Source organism: Melopsittacus undulatus, chromosome 4, assembly GCF_012275295.1.
Source record: "Melopsittacus undulatus isolate bMelUnd1 chromosome 4, bMelUnd1.mat.Z, whole genome shotgun sequence".
Classification (NCBI taxonomy): domain Eukaryota; kingdom Metazoa; phylum Chordata; class Aves; order Psittaciformes; family Psittaculidae; genus Melopsittacus; species Melopsittacus undulatus.
Window position 1 is genome coordinate 27,081,533 of NC_047530.1, and position 26,749 is coordinate 27,108,281.

Below are 26,749 nucleotides of genomic sequence, written 5' to 3' on the forward strand. Positions count from 1 at the left end.
TGCAGTTGGGAAGCTGGTTAGCATGAACAATCCTGGCTCTGAGAAACTGTGCCTCCTCCTCCCTGCTCATAAGGACTCTCCCCCCAGGTATGTGCTTCTGGGAGGATGCTGTACAGAGCTACCATCTTGTTAAAGCACAGGATTTCCACACTGTCAAAGCATTACATGGGTTGCCTTTCCCTCACTGTTGCCAGGTGGTAATTGCTAAGCAAAAAGGCAAGTATTTGCAAAAATTACTGCTCTTTATAGATGGCACATTTCCCTCTCTCAAGAGCCATGATCCGTCTGTTAGCACAAGTCTCTGCTACCTTCCTCCTGTTTTCTCATTCCTGACTTCTTGTAAATGCTAATTTTGTATTTTTTTTCCTGTGTCTTTTTGCTGTCAAAACTGTAAACACTAGGTTATTACTAGGCATCTCATCAAAGGAAGATTTACAGATGTTTGCTCTTTATTATTTTGTTATCATTTTGCACATTTTTTTTTAACAGCACAGTAAATGAGGTATTGAAAACCTCCCAAACAACAGTTTCCTCCTGTTCCAGTTTGCAGTCATTTATAACTGACATCAGCTGTACCTCTGCTGCAAACATGACTGCTGCATACATAACCGTGCCCAAGGTTGCTCCAACATAGCCAATTGGAAGCAGAAGTCTCCTGGAAAATAAAAGTGCCTGCACCCCATAAGAGGAACAGCTACCTGAAACCACAGCCACAGTACTGCTAGCAGCCTTCCGGTATCTGAAGGGAGCCTATAAGGATGCTGGGGAGGGACTCTTCATCAGGGAGTGTAGTGACAGGACAAGGGGTAAGGGGTTAAAACTTAATCAGGGGAAGTTTAGACTGGATATAAGGAAGAAATTCTTTACTATTAGGGTGGTGAGGCACTGGAATGGGTTGCCCAGGGAGGTTGTGAATGCTCCATCCCTGGCAGTGTTCAAGGCCAGGTTGGGGAGAGTCTTGGCTGGCATGGCTCAATGTGAGGTGTCTCTGCCCATGGCAGGGGGGGTTGGAACTAGATGTTCTCAAGGTTCTTTCCAACCCTAACTATTCTATGATTCTATGTACCGTGAAGCCCACACCTCACCATCTTCCCTCTGCCTGTTGCTTAATCTGGCTAGATCTATGACAGCTGGGTACATTTACACAGGTTGTTTAGTATAAGTGTAAATAAACACCCTAAATAGAGATACATGGCTATTTTAATGAGAGGGAATAAGAAATCAGTCCTTCCATTGTCAATCATTTTCACAGAGTTTTGTTGCTGACAAACAGGCTGTTTGAGTGAAACTAAACAAGATGTGTTCAGTCAGTTCAGCTGTGAAGCAGCTCTGGTAATACCAGTGGAGATCTGCATGCAAAGGCACTGTGCAGAGACACAGAGATATACCCTGTACATTTGCTGAAGCCTGTATGTGACAGATAAATGTCTGAAGCAGAAGAATGTTAAGAAAATTTCAGCTAAAGAAATAAAGTGCAAAGCCCCTTTGTATCTTATACTGCAGCAGCTTGTACTGGTGGTGGTGATGAATCCAGCTGGTGGTGTGATCCAGCTATGGATGAAATCAGGGGCACAATTCTTGCCAAGTCCACCAGGTTCTGGATTAGGCTTTGAAAGCAAAAGTTGCCCAGGAAAGCAACAGTGATAGAAACAAAAAATACATTTTCATAATATTGTCTCACAAATTGCTAGCATATGTACTGACCCTATATCGCTGTGCTAGCCTCTGAAAATGGCCCACGTAGTAAGTTATTACCTCCAGTAGCCTCAAAGAAGAGGTCTATGTGACAAAGAAGATTCACAGAAAGTCTCTTTCTTTTGGCTGTCCTATTCTCATTTAGTAACATCTTGTGGCAATAATAGCCCCTGTGTCGTGCTGCAGCATTGCCTTCTAGCTTAGGTATTTAACGATAAATATAGATACATCTACAGAGACATGAGGAAAGATCAGTGGGAAATGATCATTACTGCAAAAAGCATTAAAGATGATGAATGTATTAATCATTCATACCAAAAATCAACATAAAAATCCACAAGTAATGCTCATAACTGGGACCAGGTATGTGGTAAAGCAGCCAGCGAAAATAGTTACCTTTTGGAAACCTTTGTTCTGTGCACTTGCAGAATAAGTTATGGAAGTTGCATTCACATTGAATTTAATTCTCTAGAAGCAACTGCATCTCTTACTGTTTGTACAGTATATACCAGTGTCAGGTCCCAATATCAATAACTGATAATAACATAGATAATAATCTATGTGATAAGCACAGGGCAAAAAGGCTCCCAAATTTCAAGCACACCCTTCTCGTAGGTAGGGTTCTCGGAAGGCCTCATGCTGAGCCTCCCAGCTGTTCTAAGCACCTGCAGGTCCTGTGGTGCAGCAGGACCAAATCCTGCTAATGGCTTTGCAGAAGCAGCTTCTGATGCTGCCTCCTGCCCACAGCCCAACCTCACTGCTTTGCATGTGTCCTTCAGGGCCTGAATTGCACATGTGCTATAATAGATCCAATAGGTTTTTTTTGAGCTCATGGTGCTGCACAAGTTAATATCAATATAGTTACTGTTTTGTACATTAAGAGAAAAAGCAGCAGCCTTACATATTTGTGCTGTATCACCCAATCAGTAAACTAGAAAAAGTGGGGCCAAATCCTGAGAGGGTTAAGCCAGTCGAACTACACCAGCAAACATCGTCTGAAAACATAGACATTGCTTGGCATATATCTTAAACTATCTGGGAGCTTAGACTATCTGGGAGCACCCAGTGAGCAATGCAGTACTTGACCTGTCAGCATGATACAGATATTTACATAGATTTTCACAAACATTAATGGATTAAGCCTCACCTTGGGACACACAAGCAAGGTTCAGTAGCCCTGACAAACATATCTGGAAGCTGACTCACACAGTGGTCATAACCTGATTTCCAGGAGAACCCAGCAGCTTTTACTCAGCAAAGATGATGTGAGTTCATACCCCTAGATCAGAAGAAACAGAAGCATAAAATAGATAGCAGCTTTGGCCCAGCCACTTGTGTCTATGGGGAACTGGGGTTATGGGGACTTAACTGCTGATTTCCTGGCTTCTCTTCAATTCACACCAGCTGTGATAATGCCAAATAGGATGGTAGCTCTTACCTTGGCACAGAGGACACTGGTGCATTCATGTGCAAACCACTGCCTTTCACACCCAAAATGTAAAGCAAACCAAGCAGCTGAAGTGGAAAAGTCCTACCTGGTTGCAGCTTCCTTACCCAAACAGCTATCTAAAGCATCTCAGCTCATTTCATTGGGACTTGTTTCTAAAAGCAGTAGGAGTCACCATATACTAAACACAGATGAAAGCTGAGTCTTATACCAAAGGCTTTGGTTTTGCAATGAGGAGCAAGGAGGATCTGTGAAGGATACAGGTCACAAGATCACACTGACAGAGCTCATAGACCAGATGAGAAAGTGGGACATGGTCATGTCCCATGAGGCTATGCTGGCTGTTTCATTCAATTACCTGGAAGATATCATTTGTGCACACATCATTTATGCAGTAGAGGAATCTGTTCTTTGCAGTGTGACCAAAGGCTGAGGAGTCATTCATAAGTCACAGGTGACTGGGAGATCAGGTCTCTGGAGCAGGACAGGAAATATTCCTACAGCTGTGTGTTTTATAGGAGGGGCATGCAACAGAGGCATGAGAGGTTCATACACTCATGCAGTAGATGGATGTACCCATATATACTATCCTAGGGATTAATGATGTGTGTCCACATGGACTAGGACAGACACAAAAGTGTTAGGTGAAGATGTGTCTGTGCAGGCAGCTGCTAGATGATGTGTGGGCAAGGAGGACATGCCACCTGATTCTTAAGATATATAGTGATTCACGTGTTGTAATTTGGTAAAGATATTTGGGATTTATCCACAAAGAACTGATGTCAGGAAGGTCTCTTCATTTTTATGAAGGAAATAGCTTATTGATCCTGTTTACATCATAATCACACTGTACTACTCCTGTGCTTAACCTGCAGGGATCCAAAAAGATTGTTTCTCTTTTCATGCATGACCTGACTTCTGCAAAGGGATGCTGAACCTCCATGTGAAGATCCAGAGAAGGGGTGTGAGTATGAACAGGTTGTGAGGTAGGGAGCACTAGTGTTACTGATGTTAAAATCCCTGTGATGCCCATTTAGTGTGCTTTCTTCATGTATCCAATAAATCTACTGAAAGCTAGACTAGAGATCACAAATTAATTTGGAGACATAATAAGCAAAACTACTGTAGAATTATCTGTGTAATATTAGGCATGGTCTACTTTTGGCTTTTTTTGTTGGGTTCTTTTTTTTCCTCTCTGAAAAAGGAGTATAAGGCTTTAGAGATGCTTTTGATCTATCTTCTCTTGTGAAACACTGCAGATGTGACTAGTGGTCTTTTACTAGCTTACTAAAATTCAGCAGGGAAGACTGGAATTATTTTGTGCTGATCATGAATGGATGGAGCAGATAGTCTATGGGCCCTTCTGCACTAGGCATCCACATCATGGTTTCAGGATGGGGACACAACTAGACACAAAGATACCAGTGATCTCTTACAATTCCACTAGAAGCACATAAACATGCAGAATTTGAGGGACAGCAATTAGGAGCAGAAGGAACAGAGCAACCCTTCCTCAGTCTGCTCTGATAAGCTAGTGATATTAAATCCATATTATAAGGTAAATTACATTGAACACTCAGGAAGTTTCCAGTGACATGACACATTGAAACACTCTTACCATTGCACAAAGAAGTATCAAAGATGCTGTTCCCTTTATACTGAGTGTAACATTCTGAGAACACATTCAGCTGTGCCAAGCTCCAGAGCATTTTAATGCAACGTAAAGTATTTGCTATGGAACAAAGCCACAAGAACTCAAACCACATAGCTATGATGTCAATGAAATGGATTAGTCTTCCTGAGGAAATCTTTAGTTTCTATCTTTGATTAATACAGATAGAGAACAAATATTATGTTCAGCAGTACAGGAACAATATTGTCCTGAGGGCCATTGTGGTCATCCATTAAGAGCCGCCTTCAAAAATGCTTTAAAAACCCTTCCAAAATCCTATCTTCTCCTGATAAATATTTTGTATGATTTCTATATTCAGTGAAAAGTTACATTTCCCATGAATATATAAACAAAAACCTTTCAACCGGTTCTTGGTTTAGGCACAAAGTAAAAAATTCCAACAATACATAAGTCACAGGTCTTAATAAGCAGTTTTGCCATCTGCTTTCTCATCCAAAAAGCTCAATGGTTTTGTTTTCAAGCATCAGACTTTCCTTAAAGGAAAGTTTCTGGTACTCTTAACATAGGTCAGCAACATCTCACTTTAGAGACAGTTTTGCTAGGGTCTGGGATGTGTCAAAGTCAAGTTTTAGTTTTTTCATCAAACACATCACAGTTGGACATGAAGGAGAAAGTGATGCTTTTCAGTATCTAAAGACATATGCATAAAATGACTAGTCCAAAATTTTCAGAAGTCAAGTATATGTACTGCATTAATATCCTCATTAAAAGAGTAACAAACTATTAAGGCATAATTTATATTCTCAGACACCACATTGTTTTCTACTCACACCACTCCTTTCTGTCTAACTTGGCTGAAAACTGGAACAGACATTCCTCCACTCTGTTTTCTCATATAGAGATGTACCAGACATCCTTAACCCCTTTTTTCATCAAAGCTTACTGATTTCTTTGGCTCATCAACTTTTCTCCAGGATTTTTGTTTTGGAGGCTCTTACCTTCTATGAAATTCTTTATTTATGTTCATGCCCAGTGTTACTTAGCCAACTAAAAACATCCTTACCGTCAAAGTTCAATAATTATCCTACTATAATCATCAGATTTACTTTCCTGATCTATTTGCATTGCAGAAAATACACAAATATTATAAACCCCATGCTCAGGTCCTCAAAGGTGTTTGGATCCCTTAGTCCTGCTTATTTAAAAAAGAACTAGAGGCCATATGATATATTAAGTTCTTAAACACCAGCATGTTTTCAAACTTAAACACTTTTATGTATTCTAACAGCCAAGTTTCCACGGAAAAATTGCCAGCTTAACTGTGAAAGCCTTTCAGAACCTCTTTTATGATTTTTACACGTCTAGTTTAGGACGGAGGGCTGAGGCAGGTTGGGGAAGACCCTGTGCATCATCACTGCAGATGAAAATAGATTGCAGGGGATCCTCCTGGCTGCCCTGAGCTCTGTGCTTTGGTGAGGAATACTTTGAATCTAATTACATAATTGATTAATATAATGGAGTATGTATTGACTAAAGTACTCCTTTCTAACTCTTTTTCATTATAAGCCAGTAAAAAGTTTATGACAGGAAAAATAAGAGAGTGTACTTGATACAGCATGGTGCATTTTAAACTCTCTTCTTAACATTTCTCAGGAATAAAACACAAGTGAGATGAGGTTTCCAGTGGACGTACTCCTTTCAATAAGACTTTTATAGCCTTCTATACTAATATGTCATTAGGGAATCAGGCAAGTACCTTCCAGAGGTGTGTCACACCTGGAGCTGTAGAAGCAGACCAGAGTGTGGCAGATACCCTTTAAGCTTCTGGGATATTCTGCTGCAGAACTCAGTCCAAAACTGCAGCACATTTACAAAAAGCTTTTTTCTCTTCTCAACATGTACAAGATTTCCCTGGGTTTGTATTAAGATGCCAAGACAGATATCTTTTCCCCAATTTCAGATGTAATTTTAGCAGCTAAGTAGTTTTTGCACAAAATGTCTTTTCCTCTTTCACAGAGAGGATCAAAAGCTGAAAGACTGCCTTGGACAGAGGAAGCATATCAGGGATAATAAGAATCACTGTTAGGTGCCATATTCTTTGTGTCATGTTTTTGCCCACAAGTGCTGGATTCATAATGACTTCTAGATAACAAATCGTCAGCCTTCTTGTTTCAATTGGATTTTTTTCTGTGCTGCAGAATTAAGAATTAAGAATTAAGGGACGGAATGACAATCAGAGCTGATGTCTCCCACAGACCTGGTAAGAACTGCTGTTCAGTACCAGTAATACAAGGCTATACAATATGTTTTGCCAAAGATGGCCTTTTAGAGAGCTTCTAATTAAAGACTGACCTATGAAAGTCAATAAATGTTGGGGCAGCTAAAACAGATCTAATTAAAATATATACAACAAAATACTTCCCTGTCACAAGAAAACCTCAACAAAATTAGTGTTTCAGATTTTCACTGAGAAAAAAAAGGTACACAGATATAAGTACAATTTCTTGTGACAAGTGAAAAATTAAAAATGTTAACATGAAATGGCATGTAATTTTGAAATCAATATTTCCATACATATGGATTTGTAGAGCTTTTCATTTTTGAAAAACATTATACCTTTTCAATTTTTTTCAGCCTGGTGTAAGAAAAGCACAGATGCCGATCTACTGAAATTTTTTTGTCAGATTAATATTCTGTCTGTGTCTATTTATGTTTAAACAACAAAAGCTTAAGACTCATTTGGTTTGTGTTGGGATTTTGCAGGCCTTTCGAAATTTTTGCTGGATCTTGAATCAAGATAGCTTGAGGCATTCCAAGTACGGGAATGTGCTGTGCCTATGTGTTGTATTATTCAATTACATTTTTCTTTACCAGAAATAGTTGATGCAAGTGTGAAATGTATTTCTACCGTTCAGTATCACTTCTCTGATAATACAGATGGTTCAAGATCTAACTCACACAGTTTATCTAAAGAAGCAGTTCAATGGACTGAAATGAAATATATGTGTTTTCAGGATCAGACCTTCACTGAATAGTATCTTAAAAGGAAGGAAATTACTAATTTTACTTGCTTTAGAATTGACAGAGCAAGCCAAATACAGCTGTTGTGCAAATGTTTAAATGATTAAAAATGTCACTGAAGAAAAAGTTCTAAGTCACAGTAAACCATTGACAGAAATATCTGTTACAATGAATATCCTGTATTATGCAAAATCTTCTCTCTCAAAATCACACACTCTTTAGAAAATAATCCACTATTCTTCCTATGTATATGTTGCTATTATTATAGAGACAAGAAAGAAACAAACCTATTGCTGCATTAATGTACTGGATGCATTTTAAAGTTTGCTATACGTGCAAAATCCTATGCATTTTGAAAAATAACTGTTCTTTATAAACTATAACAAAGGAAACATTACTTTTATGTAAAATATATCAACAATACAGGCATTTATAAGCACAAAAATGCACAGAAGAAGAAAATTAGATGATTTTATGATTCCTATTTCAATATATATCTATATTCTGCAGGAAGCTTACTATAATTATGACTTCATACTGTGTTTCTAAACCCTAAAGGTAAAAATGTTCCTGGATCAAGCAAAGAGCTAAACAGCATGTATTAACTATAAAATTAATATCTAATATAGTAGAAAGCTTGGTAAGTATCCTTGAACCTTATAATAGTGAGGACATTTGTAGCACCAGTGATAGTTTAAAGGAACTATTTATTTGTTTTTAGTTGCCAGAAGAATTGAAAATACCTAGCAGCAATGTTAATACTGTCACAAAAATAAATAAGGCAATGAATGATTCCAATAAGAGTACACTTCTCAGATTTGGAGATCACTAATAAATGTAAACTTCTGCATACTCTGATAATTCTTCACTAACAATGTATCTGTACAGTTGCATGATCTTTAAGAATGTAATTAACCTATTTTTCTTGTCCTAATTACAAGGCAAAAGGATTCACATGGGTAAACTGATTTTGTTTAGAAGGGAAATACAAGTTATGCCTGAAGCCTAATATATCTGTTGCCATAAAAATCAAAGAACTTGATCTTATAAAACCTTTCATAATTTATCCACTAGTAGTTCTTACTCATTGTGGTGGTTTTGACTTCTCCTGTCCTATGTGACCAACAGATGAAGCCCAAGTCATGGACTAAATTAACTCAAGGGACATTTTGTGGACATTTTAATGACTTTTTACAGGGGCAGTCCATAGACTAAGGGAATGATACGTGCGTATTATATAAAAGGATGAGAAGGGTAGCAGTGGTTAAAGAGAATGTGCTGGATAGTGTGAGACCTAAACGTGATATAAATGGCATGAAATAAGGAGAGCAGAATGTGCTGGGTTTGGCTGGGTTAATTTTTTTCATTGTAGCTAGTAAGGACTATGTTTCACATTTGTGTTAAAAAAAGTATTAATAATGCAGAGACCTTTTCCTTTCTGCAGAGCAGTGCTTATGGAGTCAAGGCCTTTTCTTCCTCTCACAGCACCCCATCAAGGAGCAGGCTGGGAGTGCACAAGAAGTTAGGAGGGAATACAGCTGGGATAGCTGACCCCAACTGACCCAAGGGATATTCCATGCCACATAAAGTCATACTCAGCATGAAAAACTGGAGGAAGAAGGAAGGGGTGAATGTTCAGAGTGGCGGCATTTCTCTTCCCAAGTAACCGTTACACATGATGGAGTCCTGCTTTCCTGGAGATGACTGAACACCTGCCTGCCCATGGGAAGTAAACGAATTCCTTGTTTTGCTTTGCTTGCACACGCAGCTCTTGCTTTACCTATTAAACTGTCTTTATCTCAACCCAGGAGTTTTCTCACTTTTACTCTTCTGTTTCTCTCCCCCCCTCCCACTGGGGGAGGGTGAGCAAATGGCTGTGTGGGGCCTAGTTGCTGGCTAGCATTAAACCATGATACTTGTACAAGTTGTCCCACTGGAATAGAACTGCTGATGTGTGGAGAGATCTCAACTGGGAAACTTGAACTTAAGGTGCAGTACTTGTTCAAATAAAGAGCTGAGGGGACTACATCGATAACCTTTATGGGTTTTGTTGTTCTTTATCAGTTTTCCTTACTGGTTTTTATATTAGCCACATTTTTAGGTGGTAAAACACACAAAAAAATCTACCTCAGTGCACATGCATGCATACTTTGAACTCCTGAAATGGAGGATGTTTCCTCTGAACCCTACTGAAAATTTGTCATGCTAGAGTAATGTGTTTCTTCTTCCAGCAGTGATCTGAAGAAGCATTATTACTATTCTTTCTCTAAAAACTCTCTTACGGAGTCCATCATACAAGGAGGAGATGTATTGGGTACTACCACAAAATTCAATTATTTGGATAGAATTTAAGCTGTGATGCTTGCTCATGAGTCCTTCTATGGCCTGACCTGGCCTTTTTACTTTGGCTCTCTGCTTCCCTCTCCCCTCCAAAACCTGCTGTCAGGAACCCATAACTTCCATACCCAGCAGGACAGCCAGTGACAACTGTCACACAAACCTGCTCCCGGTCTGTTTCTAACCCCAAAAGCAGCAGGATTTGCGAGGGATACCCTCAGAGTAGGGGCAGGCCCTTACCAGAGTTTGCTTCTCAAGAGGCACTCAACTTTCCCTCTTCCACACTCAGTGAACAACCAGAATGTATAAGAAATACATACATTTCATATCACCATTCTTTCATCTCTTAGTTCTACTCTAATCCTGGCTCAGTGCACTCACCATATGATTCCCGATCTGCTTGGCAATTTGCTGATAATGACCCAAAATTTTGGTAAGTTGGGTAGTTACTTAATAACATCACCTTGTGCTCCCCTAGCACCTTTCATCCAGGAAGATGTAAGTACACTACAGCTGTTAATGAAAAATATAACATCCACTGAAGCCATTTATAATGATTCTCAATAACCTGCTAATACATGACAAAAATTATTTGATACAAGGACATCTCATACTAGGTTTGCTTATTTTATTACTTTGGTCATCAAGAATAACATTGTCATAATTCACAGTGGTCGTTTCTTGGCTTTCTGACATGTGCAGAAGGATCTGCTTCGCACTGTGTCTAAAACACAGCATCCAAATCTGCATTTGATATTTATTTCCCATGGGAAACAAAATAAAGTAAATCTTTTGTACCTGCAGATCTTGCAGACATACTAATCTCTCCTGCAGCTTTTATCTACCCTGATAATACTTATTCAGAACTATTCTTACATTGGTACTGGATTTCTTTTACCTTCTATTTTTGCCTACTAGCGGTCAGGTGACTGAGGTGCAGAGACCCCAGAGAGACAAATAAAAGAAGAGAAATAGGACAAAAGAGAAGGGAAATGGAGGGAGGAAAAAAAAAGAGAGAGAAATGTCAAAGCAAATACTTAAGCATCCTATTTAACATGGGAATATGTACAATACAGCTACTAATGTTCCAGTCCAAGTGCAAATGACAGCACAGGTGTGCACAAACATATATACACCCACACACTGTCACACAGCAAGGAAGAAAGACAGAAATGATCTTACAATGCTGCTGCAGTAATCAGGATACTTGCTCCTGGAAACGACCATACAAAAAAAAAATTCTTTTGTTAACTTTCCATATTTATTTTTTTATATTCATTTATTGCATTTATTTTTGCCTCTCTAACAGAAATATGGTTGTTGTTATTATTAAAAGGAAGGAAAAAGGCCTTACCATGTAGTGCATCAGGAAGAGATGAGAAGCACAGAGCATGCTGCAGAGATTAAGCTCAGCATGGCATTCAGAAATCCTTTGGAATTGAAGAAAATTGTCCAACCCATTCTTCCTAACAAAGCAGACAAGTTTTCTCTAGGCTTGAATTTTTCACCAGAAGTCAAATCCTTACAGTGCATTATATTTTTCTTCTTCAGGAGATATATTTCCTCCAGTTAAGTCTCAGCTCCGCAATGCCATTTTCAATTAGCTCTAAGAAGTTCTTCATTCCCAGATTCGTGGTGTCATCGGAGGGACTCCAAAGAAAATCAAAGAAAGAAAAGAAGAAAATAATACCTTACCGAAGCCCTGAAGTTACTATGCAGAAAAGGAGAAGAAAATAGAACAAAACAACAACCCCTAATTTATTCTATTGTCTATGTGTTCAAAAATAACCAGTACTACCTCTTTGGTCTCATATATGCAGTGCTAATTACTTGTAATAAAAGAAGAAGCAAAAACTTTCCCAATTCGTACATGATGCATTTTCATTACTGCTGCTCAGCTGTGCACTGCCAAACAACCCTTCTTATCCTGAGGAATCTTTAAAACAATACGATAAAAACATCAGCTCTTTCCCTTCCCAAAGAACATGAATATTAGAATTTCTAGAAAAGCGTTGAAGAAAGATTGACAAATAACCCCAAAACACAAATTAAATCTAAAACCAAAACCCTGAAAGCAGGGAAGTTCTTGACCAAGAAGATACTTTGCTTGAAGAATTTGGGGACACGCACACTCTCATCATAGGGAAGAAAAGGATAAAGAACGGTGGCTAATGACGAGTTTGGAGAGGACGGGGTGGGACCAAATGGGTGACAGGAGGGAGTGGGATCCTGAGTCACCCTCAGCCTCCTGCCTTCTCACTGACAGCAGCTTGGGCTTCCCCTGCACTTCCTGCAAAGCATATTAATTGATTCTGGTTGCTGAGCAACTAACTCTGGGGAGCCACATCTACGAGGGCTCCAGCATAGCATCAGCAACAGCATCAGAGAGAGGGAATGGTCTCTCCTATCACCCTCTTTCTCTCAGGGCTCCCTCACCCTCCCCAGAATGCCCTCAGCTGCCCCACAGGGAAGCTTCACAAGGAAAAGGAAAAAGCCCCCATTAATGCAGCAGGGAGATGATGTGGCTAACTGCTGTCACCCTGTGCAGCACTGGGAGAACTCAGGCGAGCACCTCTGCAGCCCCAAAGGGCATCTGTCCCATAGCTGCCCTGCAGGGGGTACTTAGGCCAGGGGGTCATAAGAAACACCCCAGCTATGGTGAGAGGCAAGTGAACAAGGGTGATGCAGCTTCCTTCTGAAAAGTGAAGATAAGTTAACCCTCTGGGCTCTCCAAGTGCACTGCAAAGATGCCATCAAAATAACAAGGAACTCTCATGGCTATGTCAACTTATGGGTTCAAAGTGATTTTCCAGTTGAAGCTGCAGCCACTTAAGCTCTGTCCCTGCAATAAGAAGGCATATTTACTATTTATTTCTGACCTTTTTTTCATGTTGCCTGTCAGACAGAGCAGACACTCCTCTGGCTGTAAGGGTGCAACAGGAAACCAGAGCCACCATTCAGAGGAATGTCCTGGATATCTTTGCCAGAGACTGCAAAATGGAGCTCTGACATAACCTTGTCATTGCTTTAATCAATGTGTTTAAGTTCCTCATAGGAGAGAAGCAGCAATGAGGCCATGTAGCCTGCAGCTGGCTCAAAGGGGCTCCTTCTAGAATGCCTTGACTGGTGGCTGCATAGGGAACTTCTGCAAGGTTGCCAAATAGATGGACCCTGAACAGCACCTGACCACTTCTATCTGTGGCAGGTCTTCCAATGACTTCTGTGGTGTTAGAGCCTGAAAAAAATCTCCAGACCACCACAGTGTCTGAAACAAGACATTTTTCTTGTGCTCTTGTTTTGGATAAATCCTTAGTCAGATTATGGCATTTGTTCAGCACTGACTAAGCTGTCTTTCCATTGCACAGGTAAGGTGTAAAAAATGAAAAGACCTCAGGATTTCTCTCCCTGTGACCTGGCTGTAAGTGCAATATCAGGTCTTGGCCAAGCTGCTCACGCGTGATTACTGTCAAAGACATGAGCTAGATCAGCTCTTTATTCTGTTGTAGTGATAGGACAAGTTAAAGGGCAAGGCCCTGAGGACTGCCTTTGCTTGCAGTCACATGAACAGAATTATCTAATTCTGCCCTTGAAAGACTCCAACCTATAGTTTGTGTGCACTATGTAAACGGCAAACACCAGGTCTCTGAGAAAAAGTGACAGGTTATCTTAAGCAAAAGATTTATTTTTTCTGACAGTACCTTATCCCCACTACACTCTGCTTTCATGCTTTACCAAGAAAGATCTACCATTTAGCCTCATTTTCTTAGCAATGCCAGATGCTTCACATATATTCAAAACTCAGGAAAGACCATTAGATGAAGTTAGCAGAGCTGCTAGATGAAACAGATTGCAGAACCTATTCAGTTCATCCAATATGCCTATTGACAAGAGCACATACTGGGTATTTCAGATCCCCAAAGTACAGCATCCAGAGTCATACGGGAACTTTGGTATTGACGTAGTAAATGAAAGTCGTTTAACCTCGTACCAACAGCAGAATACAGCAGGATATGTCTAAGGAAGGGGTGGTGTAGTTCACCCACTCCATGAAAATGTGGCTCTGGACGACTTCTAACGTATTAAGCACAGTAAACTCACACATAATAAACATAATGTTCTTGATTTATATGGTCACTGATTTATGTAATTAATCTGGTATCACTGATCCTCCCTTTATCTCTTCTTCTGATTCTTTGGACATTTCTTTTGCCTATCCCTCATAGTACCTCGTCTTTGTTCCTGGATAGGAATAAATCCAACAAGGTTTCCTCTAGCAGCTGCTGGTGTAAATACTGTATTTTGTTGCATGTCACTGCTCATATGTGACATTGCTTCCTTTAGCCCACAAGTTTACTTGTTTGCAATAAAATCCTGAAGACTGACAAAAAGCAGGGCTGAAAGGAAGCCAACCAACCTCTGTCTCACAGCAGGATCAGTCACACAAATGTTAGTTCTGGGAAATGGCTTTCTAACCAGTGCTTACAAGTCTCCTTTCTGGAGACGCCATGCTTTTAAAAGGCAATTTATTCCAAAGTCTGTAGCTACAAGAAGGGTATTTCTAAGCTCCACTGTTGTAAAATTAAACACACTATTTCTTGTCCTATTCACAATAATAAAGGAAAAAAGCTCCTCCATTCCTCAGTGCAACTACTTTTCATGTATATAAAATTCATTAGAACTGTTCTTATTCTTGTCCTTTTCTAGACTAAAAATTTATCTGAGCCTTTACTCTTCAGTCACTTTTTAGGGAGTGGTTTATCACACACTGACCTCTGGATCATGAGAGTACAGAAAACTAAGTGTGAAATTACGTGTGCATAGGAATGCACATTAATGCATGCAAAAGTAAAAGGTACCAAAGAGACAGTGTCTGTCTTAGGAAGTGAGTCACCTATACATAGGAATAGGGAAACAAGGGGTACTGCTTCAACTAAGTGTGATAATAAGGTTAAATAGTGTTTCAAAACCCTTTTTTCTTAGACTACTTTTTCCTTGGAATTTGTATAAACATTTATGAAAGACTAAACAGAAAAGGGAAGCCAGCACAAGCTTTCAGGTATATAATACATGAAAAATAGAGAAATAGAGAAAAAACTGGGGGAATAACGAGGAGTAAGTGCTTGGGAGTGATGAAAGCCTGGAAAAACTATGAGCATTTAGACTAAGGGAACAAAGGGGTGGAGAGATTTGCCAAATTCTCATGAAGATATTAAGTGTGTATGAACACATTTCAACACACATTTCGCCATTTCACCTCACATAGTAAAGAAAGATTTGTTTCAACATGATAAGCTGTAAATGTTTTATCTTTTCAACTGTAACCATTTACATTCATGTCAGTGCCCATTTTAATCCTCAACAGTACAAACTAAAAAGTCTGCCAACAAATTAATAATAATAATATACCTTATTTTGTACTTTATTTTTACAAGGTGGAATGCCAAACACAGTGTTGAAGCTCTCTGTATTGGAGCAAATGTCATAAAAAGTGCTAAGGAAGTGCAGTTGAAGGGCAAGGCAATAAAACAAAACAACTATAGAAAAGAAACAAGTCAACAACTGGTGATTTCAAAATGCAAACGAACTAGCATGTAGGAAGGAGCCTTCAGATTATTAAAAGAAATTGTAGGAGAAATAGGTTTGGAGGTGTCAACATTAGTGCAATTTTTTTTTTTGAAAATGCAAAGCTGCTCAGAGATAAAATTCTGTTTCTTACAGAAAGCAGTACAGTACCTCTCTTTTACTTACATGAGGCTTGAATTTAATCTCATATAAATGCCTTCTATTATGCATTGAAAAGGCTGACTGATACACATGTTCTCTTCCTATTCCATTTTCTATTTATCTTTTCTCTTCCCACCTTTCTATCCTTTCAATAATAACATTATCCTCTTTGAGGAAATGAGTGTCCTGTGAGCAAGCTAGGACCCAGTCAGCCCTCATTCCCCAGGAGAATGGTACAAATGGCGTCCGTCCAAAACCACATCAGTTACTGCAGCTGAATCCAACCAGCAGCAACCCTCCATGTTCAAGTAGTGTAGACAGATAAGGCCCATACTGCAAGACCTTGGGCATCAACATAATGGAGAGGTGAAGCAAGCTATGGCAACTGGCTGGGGAGAAGCCCAGTTTCCAGTCTTAGATTGGCTCCTCCATGTTGCTGAGACCTGGCAAGAGAAAGCCCCCAGGGAGATGAACGGGAAGGAAAAAAAAAACCCTCTTCCATCAGTATGTTCTAGTGTAGGAAAGGACCAAGTGGAAGGATGACATTTGAAGAAGGCAAGTGAGGGCTGCAGCAAGCGTGAAGTGGTGGTCTAGTCTAGGAAACGGTGCCTTCCTCTGGCTGGCTGTGGATGCCTGTGCTGCAGGGAGGGAGGGCAGTGGGTGGTGTAGGTTCCCTAGTGTTCTGGGCAACTGTCCCCTAGCCTGAAGCAGAGCAGAGGCCTCTGGGGATATGTGCCTCTGGGCCTCTTAGAATATGTGGTCACAGGCTGTCAGGCTTTAAGTTGAAGCAGAAAAATCTCCCAGGAGTATCCCTGCGAGTGTCAGAAGCAGAGAAAACAGGGGAGGTGGAAGCAGAGCTGTACAGCATTGCTCCTTGGGTGCTCAGACAGCCTCAGCACCCATTTTGGTCAGGAGGTGCTTTTCCCACAGGGCAGTACAGGTCACCCATGCAGGCTCTGAGCTGAGTGACAAGGGAAACCTCCTCCCCAGTTCACCCAGCTGACTGCTACAGTATTGCCTGGCTGCTAGAAGCAAATGAAATTGCTTGTTTACCAAAATATTTGCATTAATCGCAACCATAGTTTAATACTTGATAGAGACCATCGCTTTATTCCTTGCAAGATGTACCTTTTCTGGTAGCTGCCATCTGAGAACTGAATTTGATTTTTCAAAGCAGCATTGTATGCAAAAGATAAAGTAAGTTTAAAATAAATGCAAAGATATGCACAGGCTGTGCAAAAATATTTAAAGTATTAAATAGAAGGTATAACATAATTGTTAACCAAATTTTAATTAAAAACCTGTGAAAATAATTTTCAAATAAGTTTTCTGGATATGTTTCTCTTTTTGACCTTTCAATATCTTGTGTCTCAATTGCTATTCAGACAATTGCAGCACAAACAACTGAATTGATTTTTTGCCTTTTTAGTTGAAATTCCATAATACATGCATGAGAGCCTGAGCTTCAGTGAGTGCATTTCCAGATCATCATCAGCAATTAACTGGAAAATCTAACTGTTATAAACAGACTTTTATTAAAAATAATCCAAAATCATTACAGAGAATGTACACATTATTCCATCTACATGCAGTATACTTAGAATCCTTACAGACTATTTCTAATACACTTTAATATAATATTACAGTAATAATTATTTTCAATATTCTAGATGGCAACTGGTCTCAGTCTTTTCTAGTTTCCATCAGTGCAAATCAGACTAGGGTATCATACTCACCCAAAACTTGCTATAGTAAGAAAATAATATAATCAGTTATAAGTAAAAACAGCAAAATATTTTAGATTTGTTGTTCTTTTCCCATAAATGTTGCTTTACTACAACTTAACTGCTAACTAAAGAATAATAAAATATTACAGCTTGTGGTTACTAATTGTTGGGCTTGTTTATACTTTCCCAAGTTAGTCTGAAATAAACTTTAATGGATCTGATTTGAATTTTATTTATTGTAAAGTAAACCTCCCACAGTCACCTATTGTAATTACATTGCCCCTAATTTACACCAGTGTAGCTAGTAACAGTCCATACACAGTAATAACTGTGCATTGCTGAGTTAGTTTAAGTTTAAATTCACTGTGTACTGGTAATGTAGCACTGCTTCCCTTACATCACCCTAATACTAAAAATAGCATTTCAATATAGCTGAATAAAGTATGTGACTACTTAGCTAGTAGCACAGCTATATTCACTGCAGAAAATACATACAGTAAGTATATTTTTTCTTCAGAAAAAAAACACCTGCTTTGAAATTAACTTCTTTGCACATAATGGAACATAAATTCATAATCTTATTTTAAAAAGGAACATCTTGACTTAAAATGGTGTTTTGTATAAGCAAGATGCAGTGGCATTTGTATTTTTGCGGGGTCATCAATACCGAACACGAGTTACACACCAAAACAAGTGGTCTGATCCTACTCCTCTGGGAACAAAATGCTCCCCAGTTTCTACGGGAAAAGGACTGGCCTCTGAGGAGACTATTACAGTCTCAGACAGAAACTGCTTAGCCTGTTGCACCAAATAGAGTCAGACTTGCACCTCTAATGTTGCTTTAATAAACTAGTTCCATGTATAGATTAAACCACTACAGAAGACAGGTACTATTTTCCGAGATACGGTGATATTTGCAGTGTCCAAGTTCAAACTAAAATTGAGTTAGAAAGAGTAATCTTGCTGTAGAGCCATGCAGTAAAACAGGACATGCAATGCATGAATTCATTGAATCCCAAGAGTGATTATCTGCCTGAAATCCTTTTCTAGATAAGCATGTTCACACATGGTAAGAAAAAAAAACAACCTCTTAAGCAGCAATAGTTATTACTGCTGAATAAATATTCACATTATTTCACAATAGGCAATATACCCACCAGGCAAAAAAATAATAGTATGCTAATGAAATAGCATGCTAATGACAGATTAGACAGGCTTGGCTAAACTAGTCCTACTACAGTTTTGTTAAGCTCTTGGGTGTGTATTACATGACATTACTACTTAATACTACCGAATAAAAATTTCTTTCTCTTGCTTCTTTTTTAATTTTTTTTTTATTTTTATTTTCTTTAATAGAAGAGGTGGAGATTTCCCTTCCTGGGTTAACTTCCAAGCCCTAAGAAAAGTAATATAACCCGAATGTTTATGATCCGCAGCTAGAGATAGCACGAATACTGCACAACAGCAAAGTAACCAAGATATTATTAAATACTCTAAAATGCAAACTGTAAATGCTGGGTTAATACTGCATTTTGAGCAATTTGACAGAAGCCATGTTTAAGTAACTGCTGGCATTTCTATTCTTAATACTTTCATTCTCCAGAATCACAATATTTTGCCTGGTAAAGCCTTTCAATACATGCCTGTTTAGTCTTTGTCTCACAAAAGACTTGCCAGCCAGTTTGGTTTGGTTTTCTGTTTGCCACTAGCAGAGATACCTTTATAAGCAGCTTTCTGGTAAAAGTCACTGAGAACAGCTCAGCAAGTCCCTGAAGTTCAACAGAGAATGCTCTGTAGCTGGGGGTAAAGCAAACTACTCTCTCAGGCTCTTTAAAATCCTTCGTAAGTAATTACTCTCTCCCATTAATTGATAATTTGAAAACTTTACCGATGAATAAAGTACCAGTATTCAGAAGAATTCTTCAGAGCCAAATGGTAAAAGCAAAATATACAAATATAGATCCACAAGGCGCTTTGATGTATCCCTTTTAAAAACAAACATTCTGCCCTCCCCCCAAAAAACAAAACCACAAGCAAAAAAACCTCAAACCATCCTGCACATGATGTATCTATTTCTTAAATGTTCAGTTTGTTTCAGGCTTTTCCTTGGTACTGGTCTCTGTTTAATTAATTAATTGTACTGTTTGCACATCTTGAATGTTCTGTTTTAATGTCTCACTCCCTTTTGTGGATTGATCTGCTGTGAGATTTTAATGAGAGCCATTTTTCATGTTTTTATGCAGAATTACTATATGGAGGAGAAAGTGATAATAACTCAGTCTTCTGTTAATTACACATGTAATTATTCCTAGAAATTTATTTCTAATTGTGTCTGCCAGCAGGCTTTCTTTCAGTTATCAGAGCCAGATTGGGAATGGAGCTTAAATTAATTGCTTTCTGTAAACAATCATACTTAAAACAAAAAAAAAATTATTAATATTTTTTACTTCAAAATACTCTCTTCTCTGATAGTCATTCTTGTAGACAAAAGTCTTTGAGAGCTATGTAAAATGTTTGCCCTTCGATAATAACAATACGTAAGCAAGCAAATGTTCCCAGAGAACAACAAAAAAACTTCATTAAGACAAAAACTATTTATGGTCAAAGGGTTTTTTTTTTCCCTAAATGGTAATCAGGTCCTTTAGGTTAAAAGTCTTTAAACAGGAAGCCTTACCTCTAGAGGCACAGCAGTGTCATTAGTCAAAGAGAATAAGCATTTTTTCAAGGTTTAATGGGAAAGAAATATCTATTTTTGATGCTGTTAGATCCCCATTTGCGAGCTAGGAAACCCCTTTTTTACCACAGCATTTCTGTGGTGATGCAGGACTCATTTGAAATGTAAGCTGCTCAAAGATTTCAGTTCAGGAAATCATGTTTTCAGGGAAAACATGTTCAACAAAAATCATCTTTAGAAAATACAATCCTATACATATTATTGTATTTAACATATGGAATAACACTGTTTTAACGAGGGTAATTGATCCAGAAGTAATTGTAAAATGACAGAAAGAGGTTTAAACACAGATACTTAACTATGCACAGATGACAGATAAACACATCCTCTTCCAATAGCATATAAATGTATACAATAGTTGTTTATATTAAGGATTAATTTGGAGTGAGATTCAGATTTTGACTATGGAATGCAATAATATTTCTTATAGGTAGTGGATTTGTAACCTGACAGACAGAAAATGACAATGTGCAATACTACATTTAAAATTTTAGAAATACAGTTTGCTTTCATATCAAACTCATTTTCCTTTGACACCATTCTCCTGTGAGCCCCTGTTCCCTTACCAAAATGAATGCTGAAGAGAAACCCATGAGACTTACCTGTTTGCCTTACGGGAGAAGAAGAAGTTTAAAGCATCAAAGTTCTCTTGACAACCAGCCATTACCATTTAGCTTACAGGGAAATAATTGCATTCTTCCATCTTTTAGCTTTCTCAGTAAGTGAAAGCTGGTGATGGATGCCAGCAGCCTTGTTAAAATATCACTGTAATCCGTTCAGGCTCTGGAGATTGCTTAGAAAACCAAGTCATAAACATGCCGTGTCTATAGTTCACAAGCAGCTCAGCATTTTCCAAGCATGTACACATCTTCCTTTTCCAAAACTGTACTTTACAGAGCACTCTACCTATTTTGACTTGAGTAGAAAGAACACAGTTGTGGAAAGTAAATTCTGTGTGAACAAAAGGTTTTTACATGCTTCAGCTTTCTCATATCAAATAGTTATGATTTAGGAAAGAAGACAGCCCTTAGATTTTTTTTGGTTGTTGCTCTTTCCTCTTAAAAAAAGGGGGGGGGGAGAGGAAAAAAGAAAAAAGCAGCTTCAAATAGAGAAGCAAAAAGCAAAGAAGAGGATATAGCAGCCCAAGAAGCAGCAGGCAAGGACAGGCGTCTTGTGATTGCTTTGAGTTAATACTCCTTAGGGGGAGATGAAAAAAGCACAAATACAGCAAAATCTGTCTCACAGAGTAAAAATCTGTTGTATAAGCCAGTCTCTGGCAAAGTAAAGCAGCATGTGCATTTACCCCATTAATTTCTACTGTGACAGAGTGCAAAAGGAATTAGAAGTTTTTTGTTTATTAAAGGCAAACAGGTAGGAAGAAGAAAATTCAGTATGTGTAACTACTGTAATTGTTTCTGCTCCTCTGAGAAACTTATCAGATAGCTCCAAAATCTACCAGAGATGTGTACGTGAAGCAGCATTTATCAGTACCACAGAACATTTTATTATTACCAATACTGTCTGAAGCATATGTGGAGAATGAACATTTAATAACACCATATCTCCTAGATACAAATAAATGCATTTGTGACTGCTTTTTCTATAGCCTAAACACACCAGGTCTTTGGACGTTCTGGAAAATGTGACTATGAAGGCTGTCATGAAAATCATAACTGATGAACACTTTGGAATAACTGTCACAATTACTGGCATTAAGCAATGGGAACTTCAGCCTAAAAACCCTAATTCAAATGCCACTGAGGCCCACAAAAATAGATTTTGAGAGGCTGTGGATGAGGACCTTTGCCAGCTGGCTCCTGTGTCCCTGGGCATCACTATACAGCTAGACCACAAAGTCATCAAAAACATCTTGGAAGGAGCTGTTTGAAACCCTGCTGTGACCTGAAGATCTCCTGGATGTAACAGTGCCATGCGAGGTCTGCATTTGCTCAGATAACATATGCAGCACAAACACATACCTGTTCCCTTCAGGGCCAAAAAGAAAACATTCCATTTATTTGTACGATGAGCCCAGTCACAGACCAAAATGCCACTGAGCCAAATTCTATTCAAGCATTAAACAAAGAAGCTCCACAGCTGCATGAATTTACAGTCCAGCTGTCACCTTTCATGCTTTCCACACACACTGTCTACCTGCAGTGGCACCAAATCTTGCAGAAAACAGAGTTTCTGAATTTAAGCTTTCTAATTATTAATGCTGCCATACTTTGCATTGTTTTTTCTCCTTAGAAGAGCTTAATCTAGCTCTTTGCAATCAGTGAAAATATCACATTTCGGAAAAAAAAAAAGGAAATTAGCCCCTATTTCTGTTACCCCAGATTTTACAACAGCTGTAGTCAACGTGCATCCATGTGATATGCTGAAAATATGAAAAATGGGGATTAAAAAATGGCCATGTTTTCCATTCAAGCTCTGAGTAGCTGCACATGCCAGATACAGCAAATCCCACATCCTTGGCACAGAAGAAATCATTGATTGCTCAGGGCTTTGTTTGAAAATGCTGTAGCACTAAGTTTAGTTTGCATATTCCTTTCTTTGCTATATTCACAGTTCTGTATTTTGCTGCAACCCAGTATGCTAAGCTTATAGGTGCATGGAAAAAAGCCTGCCCTTTGATAAAGCTTTGGTTGCTGATACTATAGAGGAAGCATTTGCTCTTATGTCCCTATGCATTAGATATGTTGGCAACTCCCTTTCTATATATGATGCCCAGGTGGAAGGTAAATACTCTTTCTGGATGCTCAACAACCCCACTGCCCCTGGAAAAGACAAAGATAGGAAGGGTAGGAACACCATTTTCTGAGCATCGCAGAGGAAATCCCGGCCCACCGAGTCCAACAACTTTCAATGATTTCTTGAGTTGTATCAACTCCACTCAGACCCTTCTAGATTCCAAGAAAATTCCCTTCTTCCTTACAACTCTGCAATTTGGCTGGGTATTTGCTCCTTTCAGGAGTCTTCCCACTAGCACAGGACTGCTTTACATCCAAACCTCTGATAGAGCACCACATGCAGTACCCCTGCAATAAAAAAATCAGTAAGGAACCATCTATCACAGAATGTGTAAACAGACAGCAACACTTCCACACAAAAAGAAACTACCACTGCCACTGATGCAGCATATAGTGTTCTCTGCACACTAGCATATATTTCATACTATGGTACATTGATACCACAGATGGAAGATCACCCTCAGCAATCTCACTACAACAAAGTATTTGGTGTTATATGGCAGAAATCTCAGTGCCTATCCTGTTCTCAACTCATATTTGACTTCTGAAACCGTTTATCATGTATTTGGTCTTTTTAGCATGCCCAGAGTTCCCATTTAGGGCTCCCAGGCTAGGAATGAGGTCTGATGTTGAACAGACTTTTCAAAGGCTGGACCACTTTAACATTGGAGAGTAGTAAAAAAAAGAGAGAGAACAAGATATCAGTAGCTTCTTTCAGAACAGAGGCCAGTGACCATGAAATTTGTCACTATCTTGTTAAACATGAAGAACTTCAATGTTTTGAACCTACAAAATGTATCTGCCTCTAGAAATTATTTTGAATATCTGAATTACCCCTCTATCTGTCGGGTCCAATAATTATTGTGTAAAAATGCTTTCCTTATGTTTTATACAATATACTTCCCTCACTCAAAGGTACATTTTAGGAATAGAGGTCAATGTGTGTGTCCCACAAAGCCAGGATATTAATAACACTGGAGATCTATAGTTTTCCATGAGACATGGCATTTCAGCTACTGACTATAAAGAATTGAATTTGTTCCAAGGGTTGTTTTTGCATATGAAGGTGACACTACCCTTGCAGAGGGTTTATGGGTATCCCCTGCTCATCCTGGGAGAATATGCGTGTCCTAGGAAGGACTCAGAGCATCTTCAGCTTCTTTTGAAAGTCAGCAGGAACTCAATGAGGACATACAGCCTCTCAAAGAGCCAGGATCCTAGCAAGCATGACATAATGCTATATTGCGTCATTTGGATTTTCCTACATACTATTCTAGCATGAAAAAAGCCTTTGACAGACTGAGATCAGTTCATTTTATATAATATATGCATCTCCCTAAACACCGAAGGCCTCCAAATATACTCTTACTTTATATCCTGCTCAGAGAATCCTCATCAAAGCAATTCTTTTTATGCATGTTGGCAAGTTATTTTCAGTAAATAATATGTCCTGCACAATTCCTTGTTGAAATGTAATCAAATGGCAAAATAGTTCCAAGACATAAAAGAAAATGCTAGAAAAAAAAAGTAATAACTACTAAAAGTTTGCACTTTTACCATTCTGTTGAGGGTGCCATCTTATTAAAAGAAACAATAAACCAGGAACACAGAGATGAACACAGAGATAAACACAGGTGGAAACTGGTGTCTTTAATGATTCTGTTGCTTTTATTTCTAGCCAGAAACATAAATCCTAACACACTCTGTGCATATCCATATTCATATCTGGAATAAATTTATTTGTGCTTAAAAAACAAATCTCTATACACAAGAATGAGAAAGTTTAGTCAGCATGCTTAAGACTCAGTTTGATTAAGTTCCGTCATATTTTAAAGTAACAGTTTGTGATCACTTTTACTTGTAGCAACAGCAGCAAGAAATTAAAGAATTGTGTTTCATTTTGGTTAAGCTCAAACAGTTCCTTTATGTTAGATACAAAATCAGTTTCAATGCTGCAGAGCTGGACAGGCTGCCATTGGGCTATCTTGAAAAATTCCCCTAGAGATTAAGTTCCCTGCCAAAGAGTAGAACATATCTAAAACATGCCAGTGCATGTGTCAACAGGAATCTAAACTGACAAACAACTTTTATTTGTTGTCCAATGTTCAGTGTTCAAATGCCTAAATATCTAAGCCAAGCTTGAGAAAGAGGCACTTTTTTTTTCACTGTCCAAAAAGTGACAGAAACTCCTTTGTCAAAGGAAAATTTCTCTAATCCTTCAGCTGTTGTAAGAGGCAGTTACAACATATTTGTTGCATACTTTATGCATGCAATGAATGGGGGGATACTGCAACAACCTCTCAGGATATATGGATATAATGCCATTTCTTTCTCCTCAGACTTTTATGAACAGTGTACCACACCCTGAAGTGAGTTTATGTTTAAAAACATAGTCTTATAGGATAATTTCCAGCACACATTCCCTCCTAGTGGGTGAACGATCTAATGCTTGGTGAATTCTGCTTCACAATGATAGGAAGAGCCGACATTGAAGGATCAAAATGCAACGTCGCTATGAATACTTGGACCGTCATGAGACAGGTTAGTTTTACCCTACTGATGATGTGTTGTTGCAATAGTAATCCTGCTCAGTACGAGAGGAACCGCAGGTTCAGCCCCCTGGTGCATGCGCTTGGCTGAGGAGCCACTGGCGCGAGGCTACCATCTGCGGGCTTATGACTGAACGCCTCTAAGTTAGAATCCCACCTGGACATAGTGATACTGGTGGGCTTATGATAGTGATCACTAGAGACTGACCCAGTTTTGCTCAGAATGTGTGGGTTAAAGCCCTTCCTGAATCTTCGTCAGCAAAGAAAGGCCCTCCTCATAGGAGAAGGGAAACTTCTATCTTCAAACCTGGGCTGATGGAGCTCATCCAGCCTTGTAAGGCCATCCATCTAAGAGAAGGACACTCTTATAAAACCTACAACCTGCAGACTTTGCTGTCACCGTCCTAGCTCACTAGGCCTGGCAGTTAAACCTCAGGTGCAAAGCGTGGGGCCAGTCCTGCACAAGCTGTGCCTCACCTAAAAACTTCACTGCACAGGCTGGAAGGGCTTGCTCTCACTTGTTCATATGGACAGGAGAGGGTCAAATCGGTAGGTGACAAGGTGCATGGGAAGCTGTAGATCCAGCCTTGCATGAGGGAGGACCATGGTAGTTTGAGATTACTCAGGAGATGACAGTCCTGGTTGGACACTGCCTGATTGCCTAAGCACCCTTTTCAAACCAGATTTGCATATCCCACATGCCCTTGGTCATCGTGCTTGTAGTAAGCGTGGTTAAAGCCCTTCCCAAAATCTTCATTCACGAAGCCAAGCCATCAAAAAAAAAATTGGATAATTCAGGTGGGAAGGGACCTCAGGAGGTCATCTTGTCAACCTGTGACCCAATTTTGCCTGCTTGCCTTAAGCACCCACCTTTATCTCAAGCATAACTATAAGAACAGGCTTTTCTTAGTGTGCATGTCTCGAACAGATGTGACAGATGTTGCTGTTCTTTCTTTTAAATTTTTCTCTAATTTCAGACCTTCAAGAAAAGACATTATGACTGTATTATAATCATTCTCACTGTATGCTAGTCTGTAAGCTTGATAAGCCACAGATAAATAAATCACAGGTATTTTTTATCAGCTGCCGTTATGATACATGCATTGGATGGGAAAACTTTTTTCGGGGG

The 26,749-nt window shown here is 39.0% G+C and overlaps 1 protein-coding gene across 1 annotated transcript in view; it reads right to left on the minus strand.

Moving 5' to 3' along the window:
- The window catches only part of LOC101877838 (uncharacterized), a 164,816-nt gene that overhangs the window by 17,139 nt on the left and 120,928 nt on the right, over window positions 1-26,749 (minus strand). Inside the window, exon 5 of the mRNA XM_031049439.2 lies at window positions 11,488-11,783. Within this exon, the coding sequence (XP_030905299.2) occupies window positions 11,681-11,783 (103 nt within the window). The 3' untranslated portion in view covers window positions 11,488-11,680. The remainder of the gene's footprint in view (window positions 1-11,487; window positions 11,784-26,749) is intronic.